Genomic DNA, 23,703 nt, shown 5'->3' on the forward strand with positions numbered 1-23,703 from the left:
CATGTCCTCTCACTAAAAATGGAATTTGTTTTTTCTTCCTCCCATTTTTCTCTTACTTGTGGATGATTTCCAAGAAAAGGTAAAAGAGCTTTTATATAGCTATGTTCACAACCAAAGTCCTAACTGCATCATTACTAATACTATATTTATGTTTTGTTTTTCTTTCTAATTTTTCAAACCTGTATTGACAAAATCAAGCATCTTCATTTTTATATGCTATTACTCCATCATATCACATAAAGAAGTATAAAAAAAATCCTAAGGTCTGAATGTACTTTATGATTTTCCTTTATTCCCAAGAAAAAACACCCCCCTACACATACACACAATAAGAAGCAGTACAAATTATACCTTTGTAAAACAAACAAAATAAAAAAATACTACAATTTCTATTTCTACTATAAAGGACATAAATAGTTTCATTAGACATCATTTTACCAACAAAAAGTTTCAGAAACATTTATTTCTGATTACTGTCAACAAAAATCTTCAATGTGATAGTTGAGACAGATGTTCACAGCAAACCAATAACACTGTCAGATAGAATTGCCAGAGAATAATTTATAGTTCCTATTATTTCATTTTCTCACATATTTTAAAAGGAGATAGCAAAGAGACAAGGTAGAATAACATAAATAACTCAAAATAAATATAAATCTTTCCATCTTGCCAACAACATGAATAAGAGAACGTATTATACTTGTAAAATTACCTTATTTGGTCTTCCAATCAATGGATTGCTCCCGCATCGTCTATTGATGATGTCACGAATAAGATGTTTTTGTCCATTATATGTTGTTAGAATGCTAATCTTGTCAGCAGGGTAACCAAGTAGGCACATATACATAAAAAGTGCCACTACATATTCTGCCTCTCCAAGATTCTGTAATGAAAGCATTAATCAGATTGTGCATTTATTTCCCTTTATAGAAAAAACAGTTAACTAGCACAATTTGTTCATTTATCACACCTCAAGAAGTGAACAGTTAATATCTTGGACAAGTGAATACTTCTCATAAAACTGAGCAGTAACTTATCCTAAATTAACAATGATAAATAAAAATAGAGTATGTGGTAATTACTTCCCTTTAACATTTGCAATATATTTGCAATACATGGAACAATCATAAAAGTTACCAACTTAAAGGCTTAGTATTTCTGGGACCACAACAATCACAGTACAGACCAATAATATCCTGTTACAGTGTACTGCAACTATAGTTATGGAAAGAAATAGTAACATAAAGAAGCAAGGTAACTATCTTAGAAGCCAGTAGAAAATCCAGTCTAACATATACATCCAGCAGTACCGTAGTTGGCTCTCAATTTTTACACAATGTTTTTCCTTTTTCCTTCATACTTCTTAGTTTTTTTGTGTGTGTATTATGTTTGTTCTCTTACTAATGGTTGCCACCTCTACCAGACCACTTTAGATGAGAAGAGGATGTGGCCTCAAATTGATCATTCTGGCCTGCTGTGACCTTAGAGGGTCTAGGTAAAGATGGATGGGAAGGAGTTTAAAACCAAGACTTAAATACACTACTTGAGAGTGAGAAAGCATACATAAGGCTGCTTAGTCCAGTTCAACAGAGACTAAATTGAAAGTAACAGATGAGAGAAGAAAGTAAAATGAGAACATAAACATAACATGAAAATCAAAAAAGACAAGAAGCTGGATTTCATGTAAAGGCAATAGGAAAATTACAGGAAGACCTTCAGAAAAATCACTTGTATTCTGGTGACACACAGCTTCAGTTAACTCTTCATCTAAATTTTCTCGTTCTTTGGAAGACAGGAGCCACATGACTGTGTAAATCTTTCCATTTTCTATATTGATAACAAACTACATTTATCTAAGCATCAGCTAATATAGATAAAAGAACAAATCTTTTGGTGCATATGCAGCCAGATCTTTTTGTAGAGATTATCTGTACATATTTCTATACATATGTTTTGCTTTTTAAAAAGCAAAACGGGATACTATAGACACACTTTGCAAGCTGATTTTTTCATTAATATAGCATAGAAATTCTCCCTGTCAGTAAACCAAGTTATAATGTTACTCTTAGTGGCTATTCAGTATTATATGGAATAGGTAAAAGTGTAATTAATCCCTACTGATAAGACATTTAGGTTGTTTCTCCTTTCAAAAATAATTTGCAATACAAAAAAGATGTGATGAACATTTTAGCATATAAGTCTTTGCAAATTTGTCCGTTTTTTTTTAAGGATAAAGTCCTAGAAGTGAGAGTACTGCTTTTAATACATACTAACAATATGTTCACCAAATTACTTTCCTACGAGCATTGCATGAATATAGTTTCCCAAGCCTAACCCAACAGAGGTGAAAATATATTCCAGTGATTTATACTTCTACAAATCTGTATCTTTTTTTTGTGAATTGCGTATTCTAGTCCTTATTGCATTTTTCTGTTGGGAGGTTGATTCTTTTATAAGTGATTTTAAAGAGTTCTATACACATCCAGACTTCAACCTGTTGTTTTTTAAAGGCTGAAAATAAATTTTGCTCTCAATCAAGCAATATTTTTCTTTATGATTTTGGTAATGAGCTTAAAAAGACCTTTCTTACCCCAAAATTATATATTCATCATTATTTTCTTCTTTTTTAGTATGTTTATGTAAGTTTCTTTTCTTTGGTGTATATATCTTTAACCCATCTGAAATGGAAATTTGTGTGTTGTGTGTGAGGTGGAGATCTAACTTTGCTTTATTTAATGGTTTGTCCAAGTAGTTCAGTAATACTGATTTAGGTAGTAATTCAGCCAGGAAAATGCAAAATAAACTTAAAAGTTTCCTATTTTTTCTTACCTGATAAAAGTAAGGATTAGGCTCAGATTCTCCAACTCCCTGAAAATCTTCAACATTAATGAGCTGGAAGTCATAAAGCAAGCCAGCATTTGCTGTACTAAACTCCGGCAAGAGCTGCACGTGGGGTAAGTTTCCTAGATTCTTGTATCGCCAGTTGTAGAGGTTGCACAAGCTTTCAAAGACAAATCCCCCCCAAAACAGGAAATATTAGCATTGTAAATCCCCTTTTAATATATATAAGGGGGTTTCTAAGGGATGGGCTCTTCCTGTTAATTTTCATATTATCCACGTTGCGCTCTTCTTTTTAGCAATAATGCTTTTGCAACCTTTGTCTCCCTGTAAGTAACCAAATCAGAAGACTGATGATATTACAAGAAATGATGGCTCCATTACGTTCTCTGAGGTAAATGCTACCTTTATTCCTTAAATAAAAAAATCAGGGAAGTCTGCACAGTGAAAAAATTTTTGAGGTAACTATGAGAGGGGACCTGTACATTTTATGAAGTAAGAATTAGTGTGTTCTCCTCTTGTTCACCTCCAGCTTTAGATTTCAAAATGATATTAATCGTGTATCTTTTGGGGGCATGAAGAAAAGGGAGGTGACAGTGAAAAGAAGCTCTTAGTTTATAAGTCACTTAATCTCAATGAATAAAATGAAGGCTATAATTTGGTCAATTCACACCCCATGCTGAAGGTAATAAAGGTACTTTCCAATTTGTAGATTTGTATCCAAGTTCCTGGATAACAGATAAGAGTCTATACAGAAGATGTTATCGAATACCTGGATCATCGAAATGATGTCCTTAAATAGAAGTAATATCCCTAACATCCACCCTCCCTGCCCCCCATTGCCCTGTCTCCTTTACCTTGCTCTGGCCCTCCCTTGGGCATCGAGGTCCACAGTAGGAACTCCAACTCTGACAAAGCGGGTGAAGAGAGATTGCTCCATGTTTGAATACTTCTGAAAGGCCATGTTCTTAATGACTGGAGGTAACTGGTGATGATCACCAATCATAATCCAACGTTTCAGTCGGCTAAAACCATCCTGAGGATTCTAGAAATAAAAAGTGAGGAAATGGCAAAATATTCTAATATATTACCCTGTTAATCTCCAATTTACTGCACAAGATTCTTGCTATTCACAAGATGGCTTTAACAGCTTATTAATTCCTGCTCTTCCCCAGTTCCACAGAAAAGAATCTGGCAAATTTATAGAGCGACTTGTATGGGTACCATTGCTCTTGGCTGACAGTGTGTGAGGGAGGATGGAGGGACTGAGAGGCAAGCATGGAATTACCGTACTTTAATATGCAGGGTAACCCAAAGGGGTCTGGGAGACTTAGGTCATAATTAGGCAAAGGGTGCACAGAAAGAAACAGATGCCCAAGCAGGGAAACGGAAAGATGTCAACGTAAATACCTTGTATCACAATTACGCCAAGAGCCAGTTTGCGAACCCCCCAAAGCAGTAGAAATTATACCTTCTTTAATTTCCTACACTAATACTTCAGTTTCCTACTCTACCTGTCTCCTTGTTCCTTGTAACATATTCTGATAAAATACAAGTCCCAAATAACTTGGCTTTATAAAACAACTTTCAGAACCCAATTTATCTATAAATTAGAGTAGCCTCTATTCTTCAATTAGGAATTCCACATTTTGTTTTTTATGCTCCATAGTAAAGACTATTGTATAATAAGAAAACATTCTTAAACATCATCATTTATCTAAAAAAATTCAGGCACAAAATAAAGAAAAGCAATGTACCCAGGGATCAAAAACAATTCCAGAAACAACTCTAAATAAACGAAATGAAAAAGGAGCTCATCTTCCCTCCAAACTGCCTAACAATGTAATTTTCTTGATTAAAATTACTAAGTCTTTTCAAAACTTAGAGATAACTATGAATTTTTAAATAGTGCTCCCAAACAATACAAACTACTCAATAACCAGTGAATAGATTAAAGGAAGTTTACATGCTTAAAATAGAATACCAAACATAATGAAGTTAAGGAGAACACATAATCATAGCAATTAGCACCCCCAAACTGTGTAGTTTTCTGATGCTACCCCCCAGAATTCTTAAAACTCTACTTTTTTTTTATAAATTTATTTTTGGCTATGTTGGGTCTTCGTTGCTGCATGCAGGCTTTCTCTAGTTGCAGTTGCAGCAAGCAGGGGCTACTCTTAGTTGTGGTGAGCGGGCTTCTCATTGCGGTTGCTTCTCTTGTTGCAGAGCACAGGCTCTAGGCGCACGGGCTTCAATAGCTGTGCCACACGGGCTTAGTTGCTCCGTGGCATGTGGGATCTTCCCGGACCAGGGCTCGAACCCGTGTCCCCTGTATTGGCAGGCGGATTCTTAACCACTGCGCCACCAGGGAAGCCCAAAACTCTACTTTCTTTGTCTCAATCTCAGTATCTTACCTGTAGAAGAAGAGGTATAAAAGTTTCTATCTCCAGAATCTGAGCAGCCTCTTCCATTAAAATGTTGTCATACTGAGAAAGGGAGAAAAAAGAAAGCTTGTCAAAAAGAGAGCCTGAAAGCCAAACAGCTACCACCATGACTGTAATAAGCATCCCAAAACCCCTCAAATAATTCAGATCAAAATAACAACAAATTATTCAAACAGAAATTTCATGATCTTCTTTACCATTATGCTACTGCTTCTCCAATTCAAGTCTTTAACTTTAAGGAAGTGCCCTAAACATACAACTCTACATTAAGGAAGCCTCGTTTATCATTTCCTGGATTGCGATTATCAATTTAGTTATTTTCAGTTCAGTTTTGAAGTTCTATATAAGCAAGAATCAACCTATGATTATATATGAGGTCATTTCCACTGGTACTCTTATCCTAGGTAGTATTTTGCAGTAATTTTTTTCCCTTATGAATCCTACTTGGCACTCAACAATCTCCTTTTGTTCCCCACCCCCAGCATTCAATCCATCACCAAAGCATGTCAATTTTACCTTCAAAACTCCCTCTAGAATCTATTCGTTTTTCTACATTTCTACTACCACCGCCACTCTAATCCAAGCTGCTACTCTGACTACTGCCAGCAATCTCTTTACTAGTCCCTCTCCTTCCTGTCTTGCCTCCCCTAAACCACTCATATAACAGTCATCACAACACGTCACGTGGTTTCTAACCCTTCATTGGTTTCCACCTGTCCTAGGAAAAAAGGACTCTTAATGTGGACTGTAAGAGATGTGTTAACTAGGGCCTGTATTCAATCTGGCCCCTGCCTTCCTCTCATACTTTACATGTCACCTTCCTCCTTACTCACTAAGCTTCAACTACATTGACCTATTTCATTTTCTCAGAAATGGTAAAACCATTCATGCCTCAGGCCCTCTGAACATGCTACTTTCTCTTCACTTTTTGTCTGCTTGGCTCTTCCTCATTTTTAAAGTATCAGCTTAAAACCCACTTTATCCATGCCTTCTCTGACCTCTCAATCTAAAACGGGTTTCACAGTACTCTGTGCCTTTGTCTCACGGCACATCACAATTTATAATTCTGTCTGTATATTTATGTACTTGTTTGATGCCTGAATCTTCCCTCTAGCCCAGTTTCCAGGAATGTTAGGCACTGCACATTTGTAAAATAATGAAAAATCAAGTCTTTCTCCAACCTAAGGAAATTTCATTCTTTCTTTCATGTACCTCCTCTTCTATGTGCCCAATTTTCTTCTAGATTTATTCTCAACAGGTTTTATCTTTTCCCTTCCACTTCTAATTCTGATTGCTACGTATGATAGTATAATATCCTATTCCTTGTTTTATTGGTAAAATACTTTCTTTGAGACTTTCACACTAAGTACAATTAGAGCTCCTTTGTTTTCTATTTTCAAAGTTTTCTCCCCTTATTTTGTTTTCCAAGGAAGTGGAAGGTAGGGGGAGCATATTTGCTCTTAATACTTAATTAACTCTTTTAAACTAATTGTTCATATATCCTCTAATTTCTGTGCTACTCATTTTACCAAAATATGCTTATATTTGTTCAAGACTGGTAGCTGAGCTGGATTTCCACTGTACATGATAAAGTTAAGGTTCAGTTCTGCACTGTTTCTATCGAAACTACCTGAAAGTTTTAGGCATGTGGATGGGTGTCTTCTCTAGCTCTATCTAATGCTAAATTTCCCTATTACAATGATTAATTAGGTCATCCTGGTGGGAACCTGGGAGAAGGAGGGGTTCAAAAAGCCATGTTTTCTCAGAAGTTCCCACGTGGACTCTGAAGGTGATAGACACAATGTGGAAAACAGAGTGGGAGCAGCTCAAAGACGACAGCTTAAAGAGCCTCTTTCCTGAGAAATAATTCTGTAAATCTAATGTGATTTAACTTACAAAAATATATCTATAGATTCTGTTAAAAAGGAGATTTTAATCACAAAGCAAAATTATGACACAACTATACTGGGTGTTTTAAGGAAGGAAAAGAGTACACAAATGTGCTTGCATGTTTCCTTGGGGACAGCACAGAATCAAAACATATGCCTAATGGAAATTTAACATTCTTTATTGATATAAATGAAAGGACAAAGGAAATACTAGAAGAGTTGAAAGATTAATTAGAGAGCAACAGGGGAGTAGGGGACCGCCTTTTTTAAACGTTAAGTAGATCTACAAAGTTTTTAAGCTCTTACATCAGATGCATGTGTTAGTTTGATAAAAATAAAATTTCAAAATTAAAAATATAAAAGATGTAAGGGATACTATCAGCACTCATGTTAACTACCTTTAGATGTATATAGCACAATGTAAGAAAATGATCAATGAAAATGTGATAAGCTACAAGTAATGTTTTGTAGAATACGCATGTGAACAGCTGCATGAAAGCATAAAATGCTCTACTTAAACTGCATCATTTCCCTGTATTATTAAACTGATATAATTTAATATCAATCCAAAGTATATTTTATGTGTCAGCCCCAAGAAAAAAACATTTAGGTGAAAAATTCTCACTAGTTTGCAAAAGGTAAATTCACGCCACTAGGTAAGTTCACACTACCTTTTAATAAATTATCATATTTGTCCTACCTTGCAAATGAGGAAACTTTCATCCAAGATAACAATAATTCTATCACCTTGAATTTATTTAGCATTTATCTTCCAGTGAGCTCATAACATTTAAAAATTGTCAGTTATTTTCATCAACAACAAATGCTTTGCTAACTTTAAATTCAAACCAGTACACAAACACTATAAGTAATGACAGATAAAACAGTTGCAGGGAAGTTAAATGATGTGCATTAAAATCAGAGTTTAGTCAGTATCAATAGCAAAGTCATAAAGTGTCTGCAAGTTCAAATTTACTGCTCAATTATTACATTCCATTTCAACTGAGTAACAAGTAACAGGCTGTCTTGCCCTTTAGCTCTCCAGTCCTTATCTTAAGATGAAGTCATTTAAATATCTCCTTTGACAGTCTAAATAACTGTATTACACATCCTCACATAGATGGCTTCTTATTTACTGAATGAACAAATAACTGGGAGTGGATGTGTGCTTAAAAGGTAAACAAGTGTACGGATTTCTAATAGGTGAAAAACGTTGTCAAATATTATTTGTATAAAGCTTTTACTTCTGTTTGGAGATTTTTTTTAACGTAGTGAAAATAAATTAATGTACCTTAACAAGTATTAGAAGTTAGTTAGACAATCGTATGGTTATAATGTTACTTAAAGGACATATGTCTGATAACTAAATTTAGAAAAATTAGATATAGAGTTTACTAATCATATAAACATGGGAGGTTATCATCACTTATAAAAGAGACATTTTAAAGTAACTATAAATGCAAAATTCAGTAAGAAGCAGATGTCCAAGGGAAATGGCCTAGGGAAGGGAAGGGAAGGGGAGGGGAAGGGAGGGGAGAGGAAGGGAGGGGAGGGGAAGGGAGGGGAGAGGAAAGGAGGGGAGGGGCAGGGGAAGGGAAGAGAACTAACAGCTGCATAGATGAATTAAGGAACTAAAATATAAGTCTTTACCTTGAAGCCTAACTTGACTAAATCATGTCGTTTTAAGGCAGCATGAGTACAGGTCATAGCAATGATTTTGGCTTCTTTCACCAAAAGGTATTTAGATCTGTCTAGTCCACTTCGAAGCAGTTCGGAGGCTCTAAACTCCTATGGAAGTGGGGGAACAATGAGATATTATTTTAGGAAAATAAACAGTTCATGCATATATTCATACAATCCAGTTTATGAGACAATATGAGAAATTAATATAAATATCTCATAAACTAAGCCTAAAGAATCGTAATTCTGTCCATGATTAATAAGGTACTAATTGAGTTCAAATAATAACTGACAGTCAAGCTACAATTTGGACTGTTTTTTTTGGTGTAAGATAAAATATTTACAGTATCAACAAAAATACTGAATAAAATATCAATCACCATTGTGTCTATATTACTCAAGGTCTCTCCAGGAAAACAGAAACTACTTCAAGCATTCATAACAAAGGGAATTTATTGCAGGGAGCTCGTTATACAGGTGATGGAGGAGCAGAAAAGCCAACCAGGGAATGGCAAAGTAACCCAGAGATTGGCAACAGCAGGAAATTATGACCATTCCTAGGCTAGGAAGGATAATGAGGAGGAAGTGTTATCAGAGCCCAGAAGCTGGGGTACCAGAATAAGCTGGAACTGCGGTGGGCCAGGTCAGCAGAAACTGGAGCCACGGAAGAGACGAAACCTCAGGCCGAGAGAGCTGGTGCAGAAATATCCTGGCTTCTCTCTTTATTCTATTTTTGCCACATTTCTCATTGGCTAAACCCAGACAAAAGTCAGCTGACATGAGAGGCTCGAAAATTAAAACTCCAAGGACCAGTCTCAGCCCTGACCATGGCAGAGGATCCCCCATAGAGGAGAGGAGGGGAACGGACAACAGGTGGATGTGAGGAGCAAACAAGCCCATGCAGAGCACCTAATATCAAGTTTTATCAAATCGGAACATTATATCATACTTACTTCAGACTTTCAAACATTTGTTTTTGTTTTTTTAAAAATAATTAAAGCGGGGCTTCCCTGGTGGCGCAGTGGTTGAGAATCTGCCTGCCAATGCAGGGGACACGGGTTCAAGCCCTGGTCTGGGAAGATCCCACATGCCACGGAGCGACTAAGCCCGTGAGCCACAATTGCTGAGCCTGTGCGTCTGGAGCCTGTGCTCCGCAACAAGAGAGGCCGCGACAGTGAGAGGCCCGCGCACCGCGATGAAGAGTGGCCCCCACTTGCCGCAACTAGAGAAAGCCCTTGCACAGAAACGAAGACCCAACACAGCCATAGATAAATAAATAAATAAAAATTAAAAAAAAAAAAAATAATAATTAAAGCATCACAGGTACAGGTGGAGGTACCCTGCATATATCCTTCTTCCCACTCTCTCCCCAGACAGCTATTATAAATTATATGTTTTTATCCTTTTACATTCTATTTATGTAATCATAAACATACTATAATACTGTTTTGCAGGTTTTAAAATTTTATTTATCATTATCATACTACATATATACTACATATGTATATACATTATATATTTATTATTCTGTACCTACCATCCATCCATTTCTATCCACCTACTCACACCATACATCAGTGTTTTCTGAACATCTATTATGTGCCAGGTATTGTTGTAGGAATAAAATCATATCTAAAAGGTACAAAGACTTTAAAAAAGACACGGTCTCTGTCCTTTTTATCTGAAGTAATCCTAAACGTTCTTACTGAGGAATCTGAGCCTGAATGCAATCTTTTTACAGCACTGCTGTAGTCTTCCAATGATGTTTCCAATAAGGAATGAGAAAACTATGAAGCATCCCGGGGCTCCCTGGGTTCCAAACATATTCTCCTCTGTCCCCTTTATATAGTGGCGATTCTTATTTCACCTTAATAATCAGGAACAGTCATCCTGGCTAACATAGCAACCTCATTTTTTGTTTACAGATCAAAGGCATAAAGAACTTAGAATGGCCAAATTCCAAATCAAAGAACCATTGTTAAATCTCCTAATGAAAGCATTCCTTTCTTAAACACTAAGACTTCCACACCAGAAAAGCCAGAAAAATGGGGATTCAATTCATATCTTAATTTTTACTTATTTCTTCAACTAGAAAAATAAATGCTTCCAATAATCTCACTTAAAAGTAATAATCTGGTTTGCTAGATTTGAATATTCCACTTACTACATTTTAAAAAAAAACAACAAACTAAGCTTAAAACCTTTAAAGGAAAGTTAAAAGAACTTGAGAACCCTTACCTCAAGCTGAGTAAAGATTTTCTTAATATGCCTGAAACATCCTTCAGCAATTTCCATGTCTTCTTCATAAGATCGGCCTTTAAAAATGGGTTGAGGGGCATTTGCAAAATACTCATGAAAAGGGAAGAAAGTGGAGACTTCAGTGACATCTGGCAACGTGTTACCTTTATTTTTCACTTTGCTGATATACTCTTCCCAACGAGACATTACCTGTAAGAAAAAAAGAGACTTGAGGTTAAATTTGCCAGCTCTTATGTTTTAAATAATAAAATAAAAAACGAATTGAGTAAAAATAAGATTTGGTAGGTAAAAGAAAAGGAAAAGGAAAAGAAAAGCAATCTTTGACCCAACAGGACTATTTCTTATCCAAGTCACTGATACACTGCCCTTCTTTTATAAAAGTAACCTTTAAGACTGTAGGAAAAAAACCTCTTTGATAAAAAATGTACGGATGGGATGAGAAAGAACCTCAGGATCATCTCATGGGACTTTATCTCAGACGTTTCAGATTTTCTATACATATTCAAAACAATTTATGATTGATGATCAAAAAAAAAATAACCTCTCTGGACAAAGAAATTCCTCATTTTTTCACTATTTCAGTTTCTCTCCATATATGGTTAAGTTCAGCTCTAGTAGCTTTTTAATCAATTTAGCACTTGTCAACCCTTATCCTAGACCTTCATAATTTTTCCAATTCTCTTTAGTATACTTATAAAGAACTTCTGGTTAAGCTGCGTATATATTTGAAAGCTCATTTTATGACTTTTGTGACATAGGTAGTTCAATTACCTCCTGCTATAAATGTTAACTATGGCTCTACTCAGTTCCTGCTTAATGTCCATTTTTGTAATTCTCTCAGTTTTTCTGTTATAATTTCAGTGTTTCTCAAAGTGTGGTCCTTAGGCAGAATATCTGAAAAGCTAAATAAAAATGTAGATACCTGGATGCCACCCCTTACTAAAACAAAGTCTCTGGGGACAGAGCTTGAGAATTCCCTTTTTAAACAACTTTCCCAATGTGATTATTGTGTGTTCAAAATTGTGAGGCCTTGTGAGGCCTCAAGTTCATATTTCTCAAATTTATTACCTAAGGTTCTATAATTTATATATTATTTCTATTACTTTTAAAACTAGTTTTCACTGAGAGCCTAGTGATTTTTATGTTGTGACAAACATGCATTTAAGCATGATCTTTATTCCATTATTCAAAGTTCTTAACAGTCTGAGTCTAATGCAGACAACTTTGCAAGATCATGCATATGTCCTGTGTTTCACAAGGAACCATGAAATCAGCTCATTCTGAACGGACTCAACTGGTTTATCTGCTTATAATGAGCATAAACTTTTTTTCATATACATTTTACAATTTCAGTGTTATGATTTATACCTAAAATATACAAATAGCATTAGAACAAAGAGAACAAATATAGTTATACAAAAATCTTCATTATTTATGTTTAATCCATTTAAAATTATTAGTAAACCAGTTGACTTTTAAAGTTTATTTTTATTTATTTTATTTGGCTTTACATTTCTCATTAATTTACACACCCCCAAACAAAAGCAAAAACATGCCTCTAAATTGAAGTCAAAGAATGTTTAACTTAAACTCCTACTTTGAAATTAATTCTAAAACAAAATGTACTTCTAGAAATTTAAAAAGAAAGTATGTTTTTCTTCATTACTTGATTAATATGCAGAGCAAAAGTAAGTTAAAGAACTGTATTTGTTACCACTGGGTAGCTAGACTGTTTGGTTATAGTTCTATAGTAATGAAAACAAAACAAAAAAAAAAAAAAAGAGAGAGAGACTAGAAACTTTGTCAATAGCAAGAAAAAAAAAAAGAAAAAAGATTTTAAAGTAGCAACATTGGCCTTTCACTGAATAAGTCATCAAGCAAAGTTATTTAGCAAACAAAAGTGAAGATAACAGGAAATACAAACATTTAACACTCACAAACATAGCTTTGGCAATAGCATATATGTTAATCTACTCAACAAAAAAGTAAGCTTTCAAGAAAGGATCTCCAGAACCCATCCCAGTTTCCAACTGAAGACCATATTACAATAAAGTATGATTTAAAAACCCTTAATCTCTTACCTGATATAAGAAGAAATAGCCTGCAGTTTCACAAGTATATGAAGCATCTCCTGGAACCCCTAGACTCTTTTGCAATCGTTTGACTTCTTCTAAAAGTTCTATTCTTCGAGCTAGGACATAATTAACTCTTCCATACCTAAAAATTTCAATTAAGCAAAAAGGCAAAATTACATAATGAAGAGACTTGCAAGGAAACTGTCAGCAAAATATTTAAGAAAATCATAAGAGAAACGATAAATGGCCAAAGAGAAAAAAAGAACGGTAGAAAACATAAGTTTGTATTTACTATAAGTGACAGTCCTTGAGTTATATTATACTAAAGCTACTTGAAATGTACCCTATGGATCAGGGCTGATCTGCAAATGTGTTAGTGGTCTGTGAGACAGGAAAATCAGCTACATTACTAAACACACCTCTGGTTCAGCTTTTTTTTTTTTCTTTCTTCATAAAAAGACCTTCACAGAAAAGGAAACACTACAGTGCATTCAGGTGCTAGTGCATCTCATAACAGACCAGAATATAGTTTACAGATTGGCTACTCTGAATAGCACCATCATAAAAGTTGATTAGCTCTAAAGGTTTTGAAAAGTAATTTTAAAATTTATTTGATCATTCTTTGGCACAGAGCATGGAGCTTGGCATCTGGACCAAGTATGTTCATAAATGTTTGCTGAATGAGTAAGAAAACTAAAATTTGGAATTCTATGTAATATTTGCTCAATTATTCTGTAAATCTAAAACTATACTAAAAAAAAGTCTACTAATTAATTTTAAAGAGCAAGGTACAGGAACACCTCATTTTATTGTGCTTCACTTTATTGCGCTTTGCAGATACTGCATTTTTTACAAATTGAAGGTTTGTGGTAACCCTGCATTGAGCAAGTCTATCAGTGCTGTTTTTCCCAAAAGCATTTGCTAACTTCATGTCTCTGTGTCACATTTTGGAAATTCTTGAACTATTTCAAACATTTTCATTATTATTACATTTGCTATCTGTGATATGTAATCTTTGATATTACTATTGTAATTGCTTTGGGGTGCCACAAACCATGACCATGTAAGACGGCAAACTTAACTGATAAATGTCGTGTGTGTGTTCTGATTTGCTCCATCAATTGGCCATTCCCCAATATTTCTCCCTCTCCTCAGGCCTCCTTATTCCCTGAGACACAACAATATTGAAGTTAAGGCCAATTAATAACCCTACAATGGCCTCTCAGTGTTCAGTTGCATGTCTCACTTCAAATCAAAAGCTAGAAATGATTAAGGTTAGTGAGGAAGGCATGTTGAAAGCTGAGACAGGCCAAAAGCTAGGTCTCTTGCACCAAACAGTTAGTGAAGTTGTGAACGCAAAGGAAAAGTTCTTGAAGGGAATTAAAATTGCTATTCCAGGGACTTCCCTGGTGGCGCAGTGGTTAAAAATCCACCTGCCAATGCAGGGGACGCACGTTAGAGCCCTGGTCCGGGAAGATCCCACGTGCCGCGGAGCAACCAACCAAGCCTGTGCACTACAACTACTGAGCCTGTGCTCTAGGGCCCGCCAGCCACGACTACTGAAGCTCACGCACCTAGAGCCCGTGCTCCGCAACAAGAGAAGCCACCGCAATGAGAAGCCCGCGCACCACAATGAAGAGTAGCCCCCGCTCGCCACAACTAGAGAAAAGCCCACGCACAGCAACAAAGACCCAACGCAGCCAAAAATAAATAAATAAATAAATAAATAAATTATTTTAAAAAAGTGCTACTCCAGTGAACACACGAATGATAAGAAAGTAAAACAGCCTTATTGCTGATATGAAAAAAGCTTTAGTGGTTTGGACAGAAGATCAAACTAGCCACAACCTTCTCTTAAGCCAAAGCCTAATCCAGACAAAGCAAGGCCGTAACTCACTCTCTTTAATTCTAGTAAGGTTGAGACAGGTGAGGGAGCAGCAGCAGAAGAGTCTGAATCTAGCCAAGGTTGGTTCATGAGGTTTTAGGAAAGAAGCTGTCTCCAAAACGTAGAAGTGCAGCGTGAAGCAGCAAGTGCTGATGTAGAAGCTGCAGCATGTTATACAAAAGATCTAGCTGTGATAATGAAGGTGGCTACACTAAACAACAGATTTTCAGTGTAGAAAAAATACAGCCTTCTATTGGAAGAAGATTCCATCTAGGACTTCCATAGCTAGAGAGGAGAAGTCAGTGCCCGGCTTCAAAGGTTCAAAGGACAGGCTGACTCTCTTGTTAGCGGCTAATGCTGCTGGTGACTCTAAGTTGAAGCCAATGCTCATTCACCATTCCAGAAATCCTAGGGCCCTTAAGACTTATGCTAAATCTACTCTGCTTGCGCTGAGTTAATGGAACAAACCCTGGATGACAGCACATCTGTTTACAACGTGGTTTACTGAATATTTTAAGCCCACTGTTTGCACCTACTGCTCAGGAAAAAAGATTCCTTTCAAAATATTACTGCTCATCGACAATGCACCTGGTACCCAAGAACTCTGAAGGAGATGTACAATGAGATTCATGTTGTTTTCAGGCCTGCTAACACAACATCTGTTCAGCAGCCCATGCATCAAGGAGTCATTCGACTTTCAAGTCTTATTATTTAAGAAATACATTTTGTAAGACTATAGCTGCCATAGACAGTGATTCCTCTGATGGTTCTGGGCAAAATAAACTAAAAATCTTCTGGAAAGGAGTCACCATTTTAGATGCCATTAAGGACATTCGTGATTCACTGGAAGAGGTCAAGATATCAAAATTAACAGGAGTTTGGAAGAAGTTGATCCTAACCCTCCTGGATGACTTTCAGGTTAAGACTTCAGTGGAGGAAAAAAAACTGTAGTTGTGGTAGAAGTAGCAAGAGAACTAGAATCAGAAGTAGAACCTGAAGATGGGACTGAATTGCCTCAATCTCAAGATAACACTTTAACAGATGAGGAGTTGCCTCTTATGGGAGAGCAAAGAAAGAAGTTTCTTGAGATGGAATCTATTCCTGGTGAAGATGACATGAAGAATGTTGAAATAACCACAAAGGATTTAGAATATTACATACATTTAGTTGACAAAGTAGCAGCAGAGTTTGGTAGGATTGACTCTAATTTTGAAAGAAGTTCTATTGTGGGTTAAAATACTACCAAGCAGCATTGCCTGTTACAGAGAAATCATTCGAGAAAGGAAGATTCAATCCACATGGCAAATTTCATTGCTGTCTCATTTTAGTAAGTTGCCATAGCCCCCCGAACCTTCAGCAACCACCACCCTGATCAGTCAGCAGCTATCAACGTTGAGGCAAGACCCTCCACCAGCAAAGATTACAGCCTGTTGAAGGCTCAGATGATGCCTAGCATTTTTTAGTAATAGAGTATTTCCTAACTAAGGCATGTACATTGTTTTTTTAGACATAATGCTATTGCACACTTAGTAGACTATAGTATAGTGTAAACAATACTTTTATATGCACTGGGAAGCCAAAAAATCCATGTGACTCGCTTTATTGTGATAGGCACTTGATTATGATGGTCTGGAACTGAAGCTGCAAAGTCTCTGCGGTATGCCTGTACACAATTATAAATAATAGCATAGTTACAGATGATTATTGAAAAAGAGACTAATAAAAACTTGTTTGGGAGAAGTAGCATTATGAGTGATCACTCCCTCTCTGCTATCTTACTAGATACAAAAATTTTTCTTTAGGGAAAGTGATATTAATTTTATTGTGAAACAATATTCACTATTTTTCTTTTAAATTATGACAGTGAGAGAAATATGAAATAAATGCACAATCAAACAAGCACACACATTATTAACAAGATCTGGAGCTTGACTTGCCTATCAGAAAGCAAAAAGTACTTTTTTCCTGAGAAACTTGGTAGTACCTGAGATCATTTTAAAAATTCTGCTGCTTTTCTATTATAATATCTTTAAATACCAGAAACTGAACTGCACCACACTTATAATTACCCTATTTAGCATTCCATGAGCACCCATACATTCGATGAATTATGGATTGGTAGACTTTACAGCTGAGCCCACTGGTGTAAGTTAGGTTTAATAACAAGAAATACCCATGGGAAGAATTCAGGGAAGCATTACAAGCTGATCCAAAATTAAGAATCTACAGCCCTAAATAAATTAATGTGTGTTGATCTTGCCCTCTGACTTTTCAAAAGCTACAAAATTTTGGGAGGGGGACCTTCAAGATGGCAGAGGAGTAAGACGTGGAGATCACCTTCCTCCCCACAAATACATCAAACATACACCTACATGTGGAACAACTCCTACAGAACACCTACTGAATGCTGGCAGAAGACCTCAGACTTCCCAAAAGGCAAGAAAATACCCACATATCTGGGTAGGGCAAAAGAAAAAAGGAAAAACAGAGACAAAAGAATAGGGACGGGACCTGCACCTCTGGGAGGGAGCTGTGAAGGAGGAAAAGTTTCCACACACTAGGAAGCCCCTTCACTGGCAGAGACGGCACGTGGCGGGGGTGGGGGGGAAGCTTTGGAGCCACGGAGGAGAGCGCAGAAAAAGGGGTGCAGAGGGCAAAGTGGAGACTCCTGCACAGAGGATCGGTGCTGACCAGCACTCACCAGCCTGAGAGGCTTGTCTGCTCACCCGCCGGGGAGGGTGGGGGCTGGGAGCTGAGGTTCGGGCTTCGGAGGTCAGATCTCAGGGAGAGGACTGGGGTTGGCTGCGTGAACACAGCCTGAAGGGGGCTAATGCCCCACAGCAAGCCGGGAGGGAGTCCGGGGAAAAGTCTGGAGCTGCCTAAGAGGCAAGAGACCACTGTTTCGGGGTGCGCGAGGAGAGGGGATTCAGAGCACCGCCTAAATGAGCTCCAGAAACTGGCGTGCACCGCAACTGTAAGTGCGGACACCAGAGACGGGCATGAAACGCTAAGGCTGCTCCTGCAGCCACCAAGAAGCCTGTGTGCAAGCACAGGTCACTGTCCACACCCGCCTCCCCCTCCCAACCCCCGGGAGCCTGTGCAGCGCACCACTGCCAGGGTCCCGTGATTCACGGATAACTTCCCCAGGAGACCACATGGCCCACCCAGGCTGTTGCAACATCACGCCAGCCTCTGCCGCCTCAGGCTCACCCCATATCCAATTATAATTAGCACACCTCTCCCTCCCCCCAGACTGAATAAGCAAGAGCCCCCTAATCAGTCACTCCTTTAACCCCCTCCTGTCTGGGCGGTGAACAGATGCCTGAGGGCGACCTACACGCTGAGGTGGGCCAAAATTAAAGCTGAACCCCAAGAGCTGTGCAAACAAAGAAGAGAAAGGGAAACTTCTCCATGAAGCCTCAGGAGCAGCAGATTAAATCCCCACAATCAACTTGATGTACCCTACCTCTCCGGAATACCTGAGTAGACAATGAATCGTCCCAAAATTGTGGCAGTGGACTTTGGGAGCAACTGTAAGACTTTGGGTTTGCTGTCTGAGACTGACTTGTTTCTGATTTTTATGTTTATCTTAGTTTAGTGTTTAGTGCTTGTTATCATTAGTGGATTTGTTTACTGGTTTGGTTGCTCTCTTTTTTATTTTTAATTTTTATTATTTTCTTTATGTTAATAACTTTAAAAAAATATGTTTATTTATTTATTTATTTTTTCATTCTTCCTTTCTTTTTTCCTCCATTTTATTCTGAGCCATGTGGCTGACAGGGTCTTCGTGCTCTGGCCTGGTGTCAGGCCTGAGCCTCTGAGATGGGAGAGCCGAGATCAGGACATTGGACCACCAGAGGCCTCCCAGCCCCATGTAATATCAATCGGCAAGAGTTCTCCCACAGATCTCCGTCTCAACGCTGAGACCCAGCTCCACCCAACGGCCAGCTAACTCCAGTGCTGGATGCCCCATGCCAAACAACTAGCAAGACAGGAACACAACCCCACCCATTAGCAGAGAGGCTGCCTAAAGTCATACTAAGTTCACAGACACCCCAAAGCACACGAATGGACACGGCCCTGCCCTCCAGAAAGACAAAATCCAGCCCCACCCACCAGAACATAGGCATCAGACCCCTCCACAAGCCACTGAACCAACCTCAGCCACTGGGGGCAGACGCCAAAAACAACGGGAACTATGAACCTGCAGCCTGCGAAAAGGAGACCCCAAACACAGTAAGTTAAACAAAATGAGAAGACAGAGAAATATGCAGCAGATGAAGGAGCAAGGTAAAAACCCATCAGACCAAATAAATGAAGTGGAAATAGGCAGCCTACGTGAAAAAGAATTCAGAGTAATGATAAGAAAGATGATCCAAAATCTTGGAAACAGAATGCAGAAAATACAAGAAACGTTTAAAAAGCACCTAGAGAAACTAAAGAGCAAACAAACAATGATGAACAGCAGGATAAATGAAATTAAAAATTCTCTAGAAGGAAACAATAGCAGAATAACTGAGGCAGAAGAATGGATAAATGACCTGGAAGATAAAATAATGGAAATTAACTACCACAGAGCAGAATAAAGAAGAAAGAATGAAAGGAATTGAGGACAGTCTCAGAGACCTCTGGGACAACATTAAAAGCAACAACATTCGAATTATATGGGTCCCAGAAGAAGAAGACAAAAAGAAAGGGCCTGAGAAAATATTTGAAGAGATTATAGTTGAAAATTTCCCTAACATGGGAAAGGAAATAGTCAAGTCCAGGAAGCACAGAGAGTCCCATACAGGATAAATCCCAGGAGAAACATGCCAAGACACATATTAATCAAACTATCAAAAATTAAATACAAAGAAAAAAATATTAAAAGCAGCAAGGGAAAAGCAACAAATAACATACAAGGGAATCCCCATAAAGGTTAACAGCTGATCTTTCAGCAGAAACTCTGCAAACCAGAAGGGAGTGGCAGGACATACTTAAAGTAATGAAAGGGAAAAACCTACAACCAAGATTACTCTACCCGGCAAGGATCTCATTCAGATTCAATGGAGAAATTAAAACCTCTACAGACAAGCAAAAGCCAAGAGAATTCAGCACTGCCAAACCAGCCTTACAACAAACACTAAAGGAACTTCTCTAGGCAGGAAACACAAGAGAAGGAAAAGACCTACAAAAACAAACCCAAAACAATTAAGAAAATGGTAATAGGAACATACATATCAATAATTACCTTAAATGTAAATGGATTAAATGCTCCAACCAAAAGACACAGACTGGCTGAATGGATACAAAAACAAGACCCGTATATATGCTGTCTACTAGGGACTCACTTCAGACCTAGGGACACATACAGACTGAAAGTGAGGGGATGGAAAAAGATATTCCATGCAAATGGAAATCAAAAGAAAGCTGGAGTAGCAATTCTCATATCAGAAAATACAGACTTTAAAGACTATTACAAGAGACAAAGAAGGACACTACATAATGATCAAGGGATCAATCCAAGAAGATGATATAACAATTGTAAATATTTATGCACCCAACACAGGAGCACCTCAATACATAAGGCAAATGCTAACAGCCATTAAAGAAGAAATCGACAGTAACACAAAAAAGTAGGGGACTTTAACACCCCACTTTCACCAGTGCACAGATCATCCAAAATGAAAATAAATAGAGAAACATAAGGTTTAAAGGACACATTAAACAAGATGGACTTAACTGATATTTATAGGACATTCCATCCAAAAACAACAGAATACACTTTCTTCTCAAGTGTTTATGGAACATTCTCCAGGACAGACCATATCTTGGGTCACAAATCAAGCCTTGGTAAATTTAAGAAAACTGAAATCGTATCAAGTATCTTTTCCGACCACAATGTTATGAGACCAGATAGCAATTACAGGAAAAAAACTGTAAAAACTACAAACACACAGAGGCTAAACAATACACAACTAAATAACCAAGAGATCACTGAAGAAACCAAAGTGGAAATCAAAAAACACCTAGAAACAAATGACACTGAAAACACAACAACCCAAAACCTATGGGATGCAGCAAAAGCAGTTCTAAGAGGGAAGTTTATAGCAATACAATCCTACCTCAAGAAACAAGAAACAACTCAAATAAACAACCTAACCTTACACCTAAAGCAATTAGAGAAAGAATAAAAAAACCCCAAAGTTAGCAGAATGAAAGAAATCATAAAGATCAGATCAGAAGTAAATGAAAAAGAAATGAAGGAAACAACAGCAAAGATCAATAAAACTAAAAGCTGGTTCTTTGGGAAGATAAAAAAAATTGATAAACCATTAGCCAGACTCATCAAGAAAAAAAGGGAGAAGACTCAAGTCAACAGAATTAGAAATGAAAAAGAAGTAACAACTGATACTGCAGAAATACAAAGGATCATGAGAGATTACTACAAGCCACTATATGCCAGTAAAATGGACAACCTGGAAGAAATGGACAGATTCTTAGAAAAGCACAACCTTCTGAGACTGAACCAGGAAGAAATAGAAAATATAAACAGACCAATCACAAGCACTGAAATTGAAACTGTGATTAAAATTCTTCCAACAAACAAAAGGGCAGGACCAGATGGTTTCACAGGCAAATTCTATCAAACATTTAGAGAAGACCTAACACCTATCCTTCTCAAACTCTTCCAAAATATAGCAGAGGGAGGAACACTCCAAAACTCATTCTATGAGGCCACCATCACCCTGATACCAAATCTAGACAAAGATTTCACAAAAAAAGAAAACTACAGGCCAGTATCATTGATGAACACAGATGCAAAAATCCTCAACAAAATACTAGCAAACAGAATCCAACAGCACAGTAAAAGGACCATACACCATGATCAAGTGGGGTTTACCCCAGGAATGCAAGGATTCTTCAATATATGCAAATCAATCAATGTGATACACCATATTAACAAATAGAAGGATAAAAAACCATATGATAATCTCAGTAGATGCAGAAAAGGCTTTTGACAAAATTCAACACCCATTTATGATAAAAACTCTCCAGAAAGGAGGCAGAAATGGAACCTACCTCAACATAATAAAGTCCATAAATGACAAACCCACAGCCAACATTCTCAATGGTGAAAAACTGAAACCATTTCCTCTAAGATCAGGAACAAGACAAGGTTGCACACTCTCACCACTATTACTTAATATAGTTTTGGAAGTTTTAGCCACAGCAATCAGAGAAGAAAAAGAAATAAAAGGAATCCAAATTGGAAGAGAAGTAAAACTGTCACTGTTTGCAGATGACATGATACTATACATAGAGAATCCTAAAGATGCTACCAGAAAACTACTAGAGCTAATCAATGAATTTGGTACAGCAGCAGGACACAAAATTAATGCACAGAAATCTTTTGTATTCTTACACACTAATGATGAAAAATCTGAAAGAGAAATTAAGGAAACACTCCCATTTACCACTGCAACAAAAAGAATAAAATACCTAGGAATAAACCTACCTAGGGAGACAAAAGACCTGTATGCAGAAAACTATAAGACACTGATGAAAGAAATTAAAGATGATACCAACAGATGGAGAGATATACCATGTTCTTGGATTGGAAGAATCAACATTATGAAAATGACTATACTACTCAAAGCAATCTACAGATTCAATGCAATCACTATCAAACTACCAATGGCATTTTTCACAGAACTAGAACAAAAAATTTCACAATTTGTATGGAAACACAAAAGACCCCGAATAGCCAAAGCAATCTTGAGAAAGAAAAACAGAGCTGGAGGAATCAGGCTCCCTGACTTCAGACTATACTACAAAGCTACAGTAATCAAGACAGTATGGTACTGGCACAAAAACAGAAATATAGATCAATGGAACAGGATAGAAAGCCCAGAGATAAACTCACACACATATGGTCACCTTATCTTTGATAAAGGAGGGAAGAATATACAATGGAGAAAAGACAACCTCTTCAATAGTGGTGGTGGGAAAACTGGACAGCTACATGTGAAAGCATGAAATTAGAACACTTCCTAACACCATACACAAAAATAAACTCAAAATGGATTAAAGACCTAAATGTAAGGCCAGACACTATAAAACTCTTAGAGGAAAACATAGGCAGAACACTCTATGACATAAATCACAGCAAGACCCTTTTTGACCCACCTCCTAGAGAAATGGAAATAAAAACAAAAGTAAACAAATGGGACCTAATGAAACTTAAAAGCTTTTGCACTGCAAAGGAAACCATAAGCAAGACGAAAAGACAACCCTCAGAATAGGAGAAAATATTTGCAAATGAATCAACTGACAAAGGATTAATCTCCAAAATTTGCAAGCAGCTCTTGCAGCTAGATATCAAAAAAACAAACAACCCAATCCAAAAATAGGCAGAAGATCTAAATAGACATTTCTCCCAAGAAGATACACAGATTGCCAACAAACACATGAAAGGACGCTCAACATCACTAATCATTAGAGAAATGCAAATCAAAACCACAATGAGGTATCATCTCACACTGGTCAGAATGGCCATCATCAAAAAATCTGCAAACAATAAATGCTGGAAAGGGTGTGGAGAAAAGGGAACCCTCTTGCACTGTTGGTGGGAATGTAAATTGATACAG

General features: G+C 37.2%; 1 protein-coding gene across 7 annotated transcripts in view; it reads right to left on the reverse strand.

Moving 5' to 3' along the window:
- Window positions 1-23,703, reverse strand: part of AQR (aquarius intron-binding spliceosomal factor) — a 124,194-nt gene that overhangs the window by 36,585 nt on the left and 63,906 nt on the right. For all 7 annotated transcript variants that reach the window (XR_014261212.1, XR_014261213.1, XM_082452349.1 and 4 more), the window contains exons 25-31: window positions 13,192-13,327; window positions 11,090-11,299; window positions 8,822-8,959; window positions 5,253-5,324; window positions 3,696-3,883; window positions 2,830-3,001; window positions 713-883 (exon numbers count right to left, since the gene is read on the reverse strand). Coding sequence is in view for 5 of the 7 variants with exons in the window: in XM_082452349.1 (XP_082308475.1) it covers window positions 713-883; window positions 2,830-3,001; window positions 3,696-3,883; window positions 5,253-5,324; window positions 8,822-8,959; window positions 11,090-11,299; window positions 13,192-13,327 (1,087 nt within the window). In the remaining 2 variants the exon portion in view is untranslated. The remainder of the gene's footprint in view (window positions 1-712; window positions 884-2,829; window positions 3,002-3,695; window positions 3,884-5,252; window positions 5,325-8,821; window positions 8,960-11,089; window positions 11,300-13,191; window positions 13,328-23,703) is intronic.

The sequence above is a fragment of the Balaenoptera physalus genome (assembly GCF_965194825.1).
Source record: "Balaenoptera physalus genome assembly, chromosome: 2".
Taxonomy (NCBI): domain Eukaryota; kingdom Metazoa; phylum Chordata; class Mammalia; order Artiodactyla; family Balaenopteridae; genus Balaenoptera; species Balaenoptera physalus.